Genomic DNA, 13,779 nt, shown 5'->3' on the forward strand with positions numbered 1-13,779 from the left:
AAACTGAATACACAAATATGTTTCTTAAACCAAAGGAATTCCAGCAAAGAGCACACTACAGGAAAATACTTTTAGATGCCTTAGGAAAACATCTTTTTCATCCCCTACATGAGAGTTTAGGCTAATAATGCAACCTGCACTTACTGTTCCAGCACTGTAACTACACACTCTTCTGTCTGGTGCCATACACTCTCCTCCATTGACAACCAGTACTTGGTGCTGAATGGCAATCTTGTATTTTGTTTGAATTGCATGTTTCAGATCAGCCACACTGGAAAAAAAGAGTGGAGAGGGTGCTAAGTTTAACACCAGACTTGGTAGGTAAATAATGGTGGGACTAGAGGGACTAGATCTTAAAGGTCTTTTCCAACTGAAACAATTCCGTGATTCTCCCTAAGCCAGAACCAGCTTTTGCCCATCCTCGACAAGAGACAAAACTCTGAATGCCAGTTCCTTGGCATCCAAGCTAAAAATTCTGCAAGAGGCACTTTTTCTTCAGGATGACTGTACAGTGATGGGTGAAAGAGCAATCTGTAGAATGTCTTCAATGATGCCAGTCAGTAAAAAAATAAACCTTTTAGAGAGGATTCTAACTAAAAACACCATCCAGTAAAAGGCCACAGACCATCATCAGTCATTCCAACCCTCTTTCCAACGTGATACCAGACAGCTAAGAACAGGTCATCTTCTGTCACTGCCCCAGAAAGTAAATGAGCTTACCATTCTCTCATGGGACCTCAAACACACACAATCACCTGCAAGGCACTGAAACACTAATCTAAAAACAAAACAAAGCCAAAATCCACTCAAACAGATGAAAATCTAGAAGGCAACACCAGGGACATACTGAAAACCAGCTCTCTGACATCTCTCCAGACCCGAGTACACACAAAGTATATTAACTCCTTTTTCTAATTTTAAACACAAACAAGAGGGAATTAATTTACTTTCTTACTTTTGTACAGCAAGTTCTGTATCAAAGGTGAGGGTAGTTCCAGTGTTGACCAGAAATACATACAGCTTCATGATGATTTCTTTAGGTCGCCGAAGTTTGTAACTTCCACTGCTAAAATCATTTAGAAACTGAAAACAAACACAAATTCAAGTGTGAGCTTCACACAGGAGTTCTGAAAGAGATGCACACACTTGTATTGCATTTAGCGCTCATATAAGCACTGTTTTCCAAGCTGGAGTGATCTCTAAGAGAGACTCTGTCCAGAAACATCATGTACATAGAATGAAACCTCCATCAGTTACCCCTGCATACCTTAACACTAAAGCTATTTCAACCCTAGAAATAAAAAACATTATCAAGATCAGAAATACTTATGACAGCATCTGCCACATATGCATCAGAAGTCCCCAACTTTTTAGCTTTAAACAAAGAAAGAATTACCTTCAGGCACTATATAAAGCTACCCTCATCTTCCAATTCGGGGGTAGAACACACGCACACATTCGTTTCACTTGATTTTTGGCAACAGAGTAGCATGGCTGTTCAAAGCCAGAGGAGATCTGCAAAGGAAAGACACAGAACACAACAACAGGTATTATTAAGAGGCCAGGATTTTATGGCAATCATTGCATCTAACCCAGAAATTAGCGTCTGTCAACACCAGAAGCAATAATCATGTGGTAGTGGCATTTTCTTTTCTTAATTAATGCTGTTGCCTGGTTATCTGTCTGATCAAAACTGCTGCATACCTGAACAATTTTGCCCATAAATTTGGGTTTAAATAACCATTTGTGGAATTCTTCAGTATTTACAGGGAGGCAAATTCAGTTCACTTAGAACAACTGTTTGTATTTCCATCAACTGAAAGTATTTTTCAGCGCTGGTGCAGAATGCTGCGAGGAAAATGCTAAGAGCAGTAAAGAAAGTCACAACAAAATGCATTTTGTCTAAGGAAAAGCAGTGAAAAAAGGCACACATGCTACTGCTGTTGAATGGTCTTATCCTACAGCTGTACCTAACAGATTCCTTCAGGAATCTTCATCACCTTCCTTCCCTGAAACAAGCTAAGTTTTTGTTAAGCCTTTCACCTACTTTCAAAACATCTGTCACTAGCATCCTTGCAGGGACTTCTGCCCCCCGAAGTGCTGTTTAAACTACAATGGAAACTACAACAATCACAATAAGCCAGATCAGCAAAGGTGAGTCTTTTCAGGCCACCCTAGTTCATTTTAACTGTTTCCAGTTAAGTAGCAGTGCCAAGGAGTGGTCTTGGCAAAGAAGGCAACAGTGAGCAGCTGGGCTCAGGGCAGTTGGGCAAGTGCATAGCCAAACTGAACTGCAAACCAACATTATTTCTACCATGTTAATGCCCAAGCAAGCTTTCTGAGGAGATGATCAGGCACTATAATGGGTGATAATCCATTACTAAAAATAGGTTTGCTGAAGCCTGAAAACCATTAGAACGTGCAAATCATTTTACACAACTCTTGCTACTAACTGTAAACCACTTTATCTCAAATTCCAAAAGCCTTATCATAAAGATAAAACCCAAAACAACACCAACCCCAAACTGCTGTACAACTACTACATGTATTTTATGTTCATGGAACAGACAACACTTCATCAGGATGTTATGTGAGCCATTATCTTCCTCCCTTCTGCTCCTTCCCTTTTTACTCCCATGGGAAACACACACATACCACTTTGCCAGAAGCAAAGGTGCAATAAAACAAGGGGGAAAAAAATATCTATGTATGTATCCATCTGTTTTAAGTACCACCACTGGAAAACCAGTAACTGAAGCGCTCTCCTCCAGTTTAGCTATCAGCAGTCAGTAGTTGTACTTGAGCAAAATAAATGTATGAATACTTTAGATCAAAGTAATCCACATTAACATGAGTAAGAAGAAACTACTGAAACAATTCTGCCAAAAAGTAGGATCACAAGGCTATAACCTCTTTCTAATTCATTTACACTCATCAAGAAGCCAAAACCCAAGTGCTGTTCCTTCCACCCAATATTTCAACAATCCTAGGGGAAGAGAAGTACAATTACACAAGCAGGACAAATTTGTGCTCTGTTACTCTTTAAAGGGAAAAAAAAGAACACAAAAGAAAAAGGTAGAATTCACTCATTCCCAAGGTTGCTAAAGATTTCAGTAAGTACTTCCAGGAAGAATTGAATCATGTGAAGGAAGGCTTCAGAAAAGAAGTGGCTTTAACATCCAGCTTTCCTGCAGATTCACTGCTGCCCAATACAGGCAGTCGGCAGCCCTCCTTCCAGCAGGAACTATGTCAAGTGCCTGTCCCTAGCTGCCTGCTTTCACAACACTGCAGGAAACTGAATTTTGAGAGCTCTCCCTCATCTTGCATCTCCAAATAACATCTGGCTGAGTCTGGTCAATAAAATCCAAGATAAAGGGGGAGATGTGTGAAAACTAGTCACTGCTGCCTAAGTCTCTTTCCTTTCCAAGGTCAGGTTACAGCAAGCTATTGCAAGCAAGGTCAGCTCCATATCACAAATTAACCTTTAAGTACGTTCTCAAAATTCAAAAGTGTTATATCAGCAGTAATGCAAGTTTTTGACTGAAGCTTGGGGTGAAAGCCAGGCACTTCCAAGCTGCAGCAGAACATGATCATATCCATAAGCACATTTTTCCTTTGTCTGTTTGCATTACCTGAAGTGGCCATTACCTGAATGTCAGGCTCTTTTAGCATTACACTGCTACACAGGCTTAAGTTCCAAGCCTTTCACTATTGACATAATTCATTTTAATAAAGGTTGAACAGTTACAAAATCTGATAACTACTGAAGACAGAGCAGCTAACTTTGTAACCAAACTCCAACAAAATTACTTAATCCACCCAGATTAATTTTGTTGGAACTGTGTGACCTGCAGCATTAGATCCCTGCTATCACATAAACTTGAATCTTCAAATTAAGAGATGGAAGCCTGTATGGTCAACAGCTGTGAGTTAACACTATGGGGGGGTTAATACCATTTAAAAAAATAGCTGAAAATTGGAAAAGGAAATTCCTGTAGCAGCTGCCAGAGCACACAGAAGCTGGTAGTCATGAACATGAAGAAAGAATAGCACAAAGTAGGAAAAAAACTTTCAGAATTGATTCAGATGTGCATTTGGTTCCATCAGCTAACAAAACATCCAAACCAGCCATGAATATGTTGTGCTGGTTCTAACATTTCACTGCTCTACATTGTGTTTACATTGCAATGCAATTACTTCATCTGCTTCACTTCATGAAAGTACTGCAAGCTTTTAATGCCCAACATAAGCACTTCAACAACTGAGTACTTTTGAAGTCCCTGTTGATCAATCCTTTCACTGCATGCTGTTTGGAAGTTTTGGAATGCATCTTATTTAGTTCAGAACACACTCACTGTTGCATCTGTAAAAGGCAATGAATGTCTGTTTACAGAGCTTTCGGTTTTGGAATTACAGAAGAGGCATCACGGGTTTCACAGCGCTCCAGAAATGATCCTATGGCTACATTAACCATCCAGTCCTGCCATTGACTGCAGAATCCCTGCTCCATTATCCCAGTTTGACTGCCACATTATTTCATGGTACAATTATTTCCAACTTAAATTCAAAACACTGAAATACAGCGTTCAGAGCAGGACAAAGAAGTCAACATTTATGCTGTTTGACTTTAAAGGGGCATTATCAACTTTACATCAAGTTTCTGCTATGATATCCCAAGATTTAAGTCCATGCACATGTTTCTGAAATCTCACTTCCCATACCTCCTTTATAAACTGGATTACAAACTAAGTTTAAGCAAAGAAAAGATGCTAATACATTTTGCTTTTAACTCCCTGGGATTGAAACAGAACTATGCCAAAGTCAAGGCTTTCCTTTAAATCCAGTGATTTAAAATTCCATCTTCTACCAGAGCAACACAACAGCACTAGAAGGTACTTTGCTTTGTGCCCCTGGGGAAGTACTGCTTCACATCTGTACAGTAAGTGTCACACTTATCAATGCTTCACCTCCCAGGTCATAGAGGCTCAAACTCTCTCCCCACTATGTCTGTCTCCAGGCTGGAAGGGGCTCACCTCTGAAAGCAGACAGACTCAACTAGTCTAACTACCTAAGCAAAGCACGACTCTCGCTGTTCACTCAGAAGCCTGCAATTCCACACTGCTAATTAAACATTCACATAGCTCTGCACGAACATCATCTGCATGCTGCTAAAAAGGAAGTTTTCTCTTCTCTTACTGCAGACCAGCTGAGGCTACACTGCAGGTAACTGTGCCTCCAATATGAGTCATAAAAGTTCCCCTCGATTACAAGGGTCAGGCATCTCACAGAACATCACTGCAAGACTCCTGCCTGTCAGAAGGCTAATTCATCTGAGGCAAAGGCTGACAAGTCTGTCACATGCTTAAAAGACTCAAGTGCTATTCTTCATTCACTGAATTTCTTCTCTGCAAAACACCTTCCCTCAAGGAGAAAGACCTTTATTAACTCTGGAGATGGAGAGGCAGCTCTGTGGCGCATTAACATTACTGATCTGTACTTCATTTCCACACAGCAAATTCCTGTGATTTCACCTTTCTCTCCTCTCCTTTTAGAGATGCATTTCCTGTTTCACAACAACTTAGGCATCTCTGTAACAGACAAAAGTACAAGACTAGCACAGAATGTTCCTTCCAATTCATTTTGCTTTCTTCTACAAACTTGTATCTCTATTTCCTTTGTGGTGTGGTTTTTTTTCAGGTGCACTTCTCAGAAAATGCTCTCTTGCTCCAACCTGCACGCCTCACCTCAAAAGCAAAAGATTTTATAGCACATAAATCCTAGTATCAAAGGGGGGAAAAAAACCACTAGAGTCTCAAGTTGGAAAAAAACCCACAAAAACCCAAACATACAACAAAAACCACCTCCCTTCATGTTAGTTGTAAAGCACCTCTAAAAGCAGACTTCAAGGAGTTTTCTTTAATACTGCAACCAATGCATCTAACCAGAAATATCCTCATTTTGCCAAAGACTGCTACCGTCCCCAGAAGAAGCAGAATGACCTCATTAAGAGGGAACACATTCTCTACTAATGCTTTTAGCAACAGAATTGGCTTAGTTTCTAAAAGACAATGCAAATGCATACCCTTACCATACCATATTGAATGCATAACCCAAGTGTTTGAAAGGAAACACGCTTTAAAAGGCACAGAGTTTTTAAAGTAAAACTTTAAAATAATTAAATAAATCCTATGCTATGTGATGAAGTAATAGTAGGGCTTCTCCTGACCCAGCTGCAGAGAATAATTTCATTCTTCACTCCTCCAAATTCAATGTAATCAGAAGACCACATTGAACCACTGTGATAGGATCTCCACCTGGAGTAACATTTATCTCCCTTTACCACCTCATATCAAAGCCTATAAATCTCATACTCAAGCCACACTGTAGTCTTAAAGAAAGGCTGTCAGTCCCTGACATCTGTAAGGTGCCATCTGGAGCTCTATTTATACCATGTTGAAATGTGCATCAGGCACAGAGGCGGTTACTTAATTACAGCATCTCCAACAGTCTCTGTGTTGTTAACAGCTCTCCAACTCAGCTGCTGGTCAGCAAAGCAAGTCTTTTCCACTCAACACAAGAACCAAGCTACAACTCTGCAGAGCAGCCAGGAAACATGCCTAAGCCCCTGCTTCACAATTCACTGAAGAGGAATGCCATGAGTCAGTAATTCAGCATACAGTAACTCATAGTGTAAAAGGCCTTTTTCCCCCACTTCTTTAAGTTAAATTAAGAGTTACATATGACCACCATACTCAGAGTTGCTCCTACAGCTCTGAAACTCCTCATTCAGCAAAGCAGTTGCAGCAAAACCCTCTCAAGTCCTCAAGAGTATCAGTGGTGGAACAGCAGGAGATCAAAAGCAACAGCATCTGGTCAGGTAAGAAAACACTGTGCACTGAAGAACAGAGTTGAAATTGGTGTGGCATGAAACGATGCAGCTTCTTACAAGTTCAGGCAAAATGTACACCATGAACTCTGGGAAAGCAATAGTTTCAAACATGTTTGTGAGGCAACAAGCACATTAGGCATTGTGTCATGATTCCATATGTACATAATTACAAAGCATCAGATCTGAGGGTTGGCATCTATTTACACTGCTGTTTTCACTTATTTGAGGAGCTGCCAAAACACAATCCATACAATGGATCAGAAAAAAATGAAGGTTTTCTCCTGCAAGAGCAGAAGAAACCCACACACTTTACCTGTTTTTCAACCCCCCCACTACCCCCCAATCTCTCACACAACAAAGTGAACCCTGAGTGCCACAGTTCACAACTACAAGCCAGAAAACAAACCAAGGGTTTCTGACATTCTTACTGCCAGGAAACTGCCCACAGCAGTTGCATTTCATTGACGGAAAGAGGCTTTCCACAGCTGTCTGTGACTTGGTCTTTGTCAAAGTTGTAACTGAAGGTTTTGTCAGCTGGCTGTTTGTTGTTTTGGGTTTGGGTTTTTTTAATGGATAATTTTGCCATTTCAAAAGCATTTGTAGACTACAAGTCTCCCTACAATTACAGAGATTGATATCCATGTTGCAAAGAATGGGACTGTTGGGTATGTGGAGCTTCAGGTGGTTTTATTCAAGTTAGTAGCTGGCTCCATGCTGGTGGGAAGGTTCTCCCTGTACAGGCATACTCTTTAAAAATAATCACCACGTGAAATCTTACAGTGTTTATAAACAATTCTGCAAGAGCCAACAAAAATGCCTTTATTTCTTACATCAAACTCAGACAAGTCAGCACCAATGCTCCTGCACTAACAGTCTCTCTTTGGTCAACCAAGACCACAACCACATAAGCACTGATCATAGCAAGGGCACCAGATTTACAAATCCCTTTCTTAGGGATTTGTTGTTCTTCTGCTCCTTTCCCTGCCCCAGGCTTCAGTGATGCATTTCTAAACTTCTATGGAGTAAACTGAATTACTTTGCCATGTCAGAAAAAGTGTAGGTCCCCTGGTTACTGCTAGCTCAAATTAGATCCATGATCCAGTTCACTACACACCTCCACAAACTCTTACACTGCAACTAAGGCTGCAGAGGCTGATGAATACAGAAGGCAGCGAACATCAGCACCACCATGCAAGAAGACAAGTGAGAATTTCCAGGCCGCTTCCTTCACATTCTTAAGTGCCCATGCCATCATCACTTATTAATAGATAAATACTTCTAAATAGTAACCTATTCAAAAAAGACATTAAAAAGCCTGAATCCTCTTAAAGAGCAGGCAAAGAGAACTCGAAAATGGGCAGTATGGATGCAATTGAGGACAGAATAACTCAAAATCCAGACTATGAAGCCCTTTTCCTGCCATCCCCTCTCCAGGTACACAATCATAATGCTACGAGGGTGGGGTTTTTTTTCCCCCTCTTATGTGGATTTGCTTTTTGAAATGTATAGGTATTTGATCTCTGAGTCTTTCACGCTATGGGAGAAAAGGAAAGTTTACACACTACACCCCCTCCTTTCGCTCAGACAGAACTGAGACTTTTGAGTCACGGTTGCACTTTTTGTTTAAGAACCCTTCACTGGGTTTGAATTGTCTCTCCCAACCAGCAGACAACACAGGTATTCGTAATAAGGATATTTTTAATTACCATATGCAAGTCATCTGGAATTCACTAGCAGAGCACTTGCAATATAGCATAAGCATAATGCATTAGAGGAGAACTGCTAGTCCAGTTACACAATATATTCTTATGTAAGAATCTCTACTTCATCTGATTTTAATAAAAATACACACTCTGGAGGATGGAAGGAAAACTGTATGAATAAAAGCACCATTTTGTCAGAATGAACTGTCTATGCTAGGCACAACTACACTATATAAGGGTCAAATATCCACGCTTGTAACATACCGGCAGAGTTACTTGGCATCAACAAACCCAAAATATAATTTGAGATAAACCACTGACATTTAGAGTTCCTGTAGCATCAGGAAAACATCACTGTTCAAGTAACACAGAGCAAGAATTGCTGCAGCCATATCTACAATATAAACAGTACACAAAAGAGCATATTTTGCAGACTGTAGCATGAGCATGTTCAATCATACACAAAAAAGAAGTCAGTTACAAAAAAAGAACCTGAACAGTAAACAACAATAAAATTGGGGAGTTCAGAAGCAGCTACCTCAAATATTCAGAAACCAGACCTCAGCAGAGAGCTACTCCTAAAAGAATTTCTATTTTAGCTTTCCTGAGAGTGGTCTGATTTTTGAGTTGCTGATAGAATTGAAACTTTCCATTTAATCAGCTCTTCAATGCAGCTTTCTACCTCTAAACTACACATTGTTTTCAATCTGTTCAAACTGAAAACAGTACACTGGCCTTTCAAGCACATCATCAAGAATAATAATGAAGATTGACATGTTGGTGCTATTTCATAACAATAACAGCACATTCTGAGGTCAGAGAACCATCAGAACACGTCTCAAGCAAAGCCCTCTCAAATATTTGCACATTATTCTTCTTACGACAACTACAGCACTGCACAGCAAGAGAGATGCAGGACATTTGGAACACAAGTAGTCAAAGCAGTTTTACATTTTACTTTCAGTCAACAGGTAATCAATACAGGCCAGAAATTCGTGTAACACTGAAGTCATTTCACACAGCCAGCAAACTACCACACTCTACAATAGCTCATTTTCTGGATACACAAACTACTAGAGATAATACATAGAACACTGAGATCTTTTCACCTTGATGTGATAAAGCCAGCAGACCCTGCTGCCAAGTCTGGTCCCAAAAGAAACCATCAACATTTTGGATGCTGCTGAGTTGGTTGGTTGAGCTCAAAACTCTACTGGAACTATAAACTGCCAAGCTGAGCCACAAAAGGTACATGCACACCTGGAGATATACAAGAGACAAGCAATAACTGCCCTAACATCCTAACTGGTTCTCCTGACCAGCCAACAACAGCCAGCCCTATATGAATCTCTGTATCAATCAATTTGCTTTGATATTTCCGTCCACAGAAGCTTTCTCTATTATTTATGTGCCATTAATAATTTTGTTGTGCTCTAATCCTATTAGAAAATGTATCACCAAAGTATCTAACCCTGCCTACAAACAGTGACATAAAGACCTGATACATGGCAATGATATCTTCCAACTTCCCTTTCAACTGAACTCCAAACTAAATTAAGAGGATCTGCCAAATGAATTAACTCATAAATAGACAAGTGACTTTCACAACAACCACAGAAAGCTAATTAGCTCACAAAAAGTCACTGCTAGCAATTTATTACCATTAATCACGCTGTAGGCTTTTACAGCACCGAATTTGTCTAAGGATCTTTCAATTTGTATGCTGAAATCATTACTCAGACAAATCAGCTACAAATCAGCTACAAAACAGACATTTTTTAATTCTAGCAATTAGATTAGTAATTTATGTGTTAGTGATACTGCCTGGGATCCGTGCACTGTCAGGTCCTGCAGCATAATACAGTATTATGTAAGTTGGCACCTTGTAATCAGTATTATCGAGTAGCAAACACTCAATTATCAACTTTGCATCAGAAATGTTAACCAGCAGTAAGGTCCTTGAAAGCAGCAGAACATTAAAACTTTCCTCTTTTTTTTTTTCCCCATCCTCCTCAGAAACTCCCCATACAACGCCAGAAGCAGTGGATCAAAACCAGGAGCACTTTCTTGGGCAATATGCAGATGCAGAAGAAGACACATGACTGCATGGACACTGTCCAAACGACTGAGGTAGTTGGTGAGACAGCCGGGTACTCACACTACAGCTTTTCACTTTGACTTACTTCACTTTACCATAAGGTGCAACCCCAACCAGTGAAAGTCTCCAGACCCTCAAGACACTCTGAGCCAGTCTTTCACAGAAACGAACAGCCAGCTTAAAGCCAAATACAGACTTCAGAGCATGCTGATAACAACCTACCCTACAGGATAAAACACAGAGAAATGCTTTCAAACAATCCTGCAGCAAAAGCCAGTCTCTTATCAAGAGGAACAAATCCACACATGCTACTCATATCCCCCCCCATATACACTCACCCCACACTTCCCCTGAATAACTGAAATTTTAAGAAATGGACTAGCAGTTTAGAAATTTCACCTCAAGTCTATGTTAGCCATGTTCAGACAACGTGCAGGGATCAACAATGTTTTAAACAGATGCCACATAAGACCTCAAAATAACCCTTGCCCTCTTCTCCACTCCCAGTGGAGTACATACACTGCTGCACACACTTCTAATTATAAATATGGTAACATGACATGGGGAGAGCACCAGCCCCTCAAATATCAACTCAGAGGCTACTAACCCAAATCTGCACTGAGCACAAGGCTGCATGAAAGCAACGCGGCCTAAGATAGGTTTGGGGTGATTTTTAAATCCACAAAACATACAACAGTAATACACTTCCAAAGTGCAATTAGGTCTATCTCGCACTGATCCATTATCCCAGAGGATCTTGTTTGTTTTTCCAGCTCCATAACTGGCATGGCTGAAGTTCCTTACCTCACTTTCTTCACTAAGTTGTTTTCTTTTCTACTCCCAGCATCATAAATCCATTTTGAGTTCCAGACAGCATTTAAAATAAGTACAAATATATACTCTGCACACTTTGATTTACTCTGAACTTAATGATGTTTAAACATCTAATTTCTTTCTGGTTAATATTTTCTTCTTGGCACTGAAGTTTATGTTAGAGCACTAGGCAACAGTAAAGCCCTTTCTTCATGTGCTAGATCTTCCAAAAGCTTCCCAAGGTACTAGAGAACAAACATTCTTAAAGTTCACAATGTAACTATACCATACTAGCACACAAGTTCTGTATTGTTATGATTTACAGTGTCTAATATTCCTCACAATACTTCTCAGCTGTATGAACTTCAATTGTAAGAAGCACGTTTTTCCACCTTATTTCTCCAGTACCTTCGAGGTATCTTTCACCAGACAGTCAACCAAACACCTTCAGAAGTTCTTCCATAATGCCAACAGTGTAAGCTACTTCTAACACACACCCATCTGAGTGGTGGCAGGAAAAAAAACCCCAAAACCTAAACGTCCTCATTCTCTCCCACAAAGAAATCAAGATGAAAGCTTCAAATACAAACCAGAGGGAATGGCTCATGGCCAGAACATACCCCTTAATTACTTCAGACAACAAAAAAAAACAAACCAAAGCACAAATGACACAATAAGAAAAACAACCTATGGCTACAATTAGATTAAACAAACATTTTCGGCTCCAAGTATCTCAAGTGCAAACACGATTTCTACGTTTTTTTCCTCTCTAGGTGAAGTTAAGATAGAAGCACAAGTGTTACAAAGATCCCTCCGTTTAATTTTCGCAGCGTTGACATCACCATTTCCACCTCTAGGTCCCTGTTACCCAGGGCTCTGAGGGGCACTGAGAAACACCAGTAGGGATCAACAACGCAGCCAGGAAGTCTATCAGAGAGCAACAACGAGAAACCGCCGGGAATGCTCAGCACACGACATACGCTTCCTTGGGAGCAGAAACCAGTAAACAGCCGAGGGAAAGGCAAAACAACGTTTGTAAACACAACGCTTCTGCACGGCGCTCGTCCGACCGCTGCCGCCGGCAAGTACGGAGGCGCAGCCAGGCTGAGTCATTCCTTGGAGTAACTTCACCGCGAATCCTTCGTCCTGGCACCGGAGCCCTGGGCAGGGAGGGAGGGAGGGAGCACCCCGGGCCGCCCGGCGCTGCCCCGCCACCATCGCTCTCCGCTGCCAGCTGGCAGCTTCCGACTCCCACCCCCACGGCTCCACGGGGTCACCCCGACATCCCGGGACCCCAGCCAGCAGCGGGATCCCGGCTCTCCCCGACACTCCCCCCCCATCCCCCTCCCCCACCACCACCCCTCGTCTCTCAGCTCTTTGTCGCCCGCCCCACGGGTGCAGCCCTGCGTCCAGAGCCGGCACCGCCGCCTCTCGCCAAGGCCGCCCCCCTGGTAAGCACCGTCCGCACCCTCCCTCTGGCTAGGCGACTCCGAGACGAGGAGCGGGGCGGCGGGTAGAGCCTCACCTCACCCAGCGACACTCACCCGAAGGTCCCGCGGCAGCGCCGCGCATCCTGCGGCGGCGGCGCGTCCACCTCCTCGCTCCCCTCCTCCGCGCAGCCGGGCCCAGCGGCTTGGCGGGGGCGCGCAGCCGCCTCAGCGGTCACAGCGACCGGGAGGGGAAAGGCGGCGGGCAGGCGGCCGGGGAAGGCGGTGCGGGGCCGGCGGGGCGGGCTAAGGAGCGCCGGGACGGGGAGTCCTAGCGCAGCCGCCGCTGTTTGTTATTGTCGTCAGCCGCTTCCGGCGTCAGGGCATGCCGGGAGAGGGCGGCCCGGAGGAGGAACCGGACGGCGGAAGCGCTGCGCGGGCCCGGGGGAGGCGGAAGTCGCGCCCTGGCGCTCACCCCGGGAGACCCCGGGGACTGTTGAGGCGCAGGCCAGGGCGGTTGAGACCTGCAGCCCGTAGCCAGCCCCTGAGGGTGCCGATTGTGAGACGGTCAGGCTCGGAGCCGCAGGCTGTCGAGGCCTTGCCGCAGCGTGGGTACCGAGGCGGGCAGCAGTCACCCTCCACCGCGCTTGGCAGACGTTACGTGCGGCCCTCCCGGGGCTGGAGAGCGCAGGGTTTACTTGCCGTCCATGCCGGGATGTTCTCCCTGGAAGAGGGAAGGTTCCTGGAGGGGCTCGCACAGCTTTTGGCTCGAAGCAGGCTGAAAGCTGTAAGGTAGAAGCAGCCTCCTGTTTCTGTCTTGAGGGGAAAAGAGAAACAGAAAAACCACCA

At 43.0% G+C, this 13,779-nt stretch overlaps 1 protein-coding gene across 2 annotated transcripts in view; it reads right to left on the minus strand.

Moving 5' to 3' along the window:
- RB1CC1 (RB1 inducible coiled-coil 1) overlaps positions 1 to 13,298 on the minus strand; it is a 54,933-nt gene extending 41,635 nt beyond the window's left edge. For both annotated transcript variants that reach the window (XM_068166720.1, XM_068166719.1), the window contains exons 1-4: positions 13,048 to 13,298; positions 1,397 to 1,515; positions 956 to 1,083; positions 145 to 271 (exon numbers count right to left, since the gene is read on the minus strand). In XM_068166720.1, coding sequence (XP_068022821.1) covers positions 145 to 271; positions 956 to 1,026 — 198 coding nt within the window. In that variant the 5' untranslated portion in view covers positions 1,027 to 1,083; positions 1,397 to 1,515; positions 13,048 to 13,298. The remainder of the gene's footprint in view (positions 1 to 144; positions 272 to 955; positions 1,084 to 1,396; positions 1,516 to 13,047) is intronic.
- Positions 13,299 to 13,779: the final 481 nt, after the last annotated feature.

This window comes from Melanerpes formicivorus, unplaced genomic scaffold (assembly GCF_026170545.1).
Source record: "Melanerpes formicivorus ecotype bairdi unplaced genomic scaffold, bMelFor1.0.p_v2 SCAF_105, whole genome shotgun sequence".
Classification (NCBI taxonomy): Eukaryota; Metazoa; Chordata; class Aves; order Piciformes; family Picidae; genus Melanerpes; species Melanerpes formicivorus.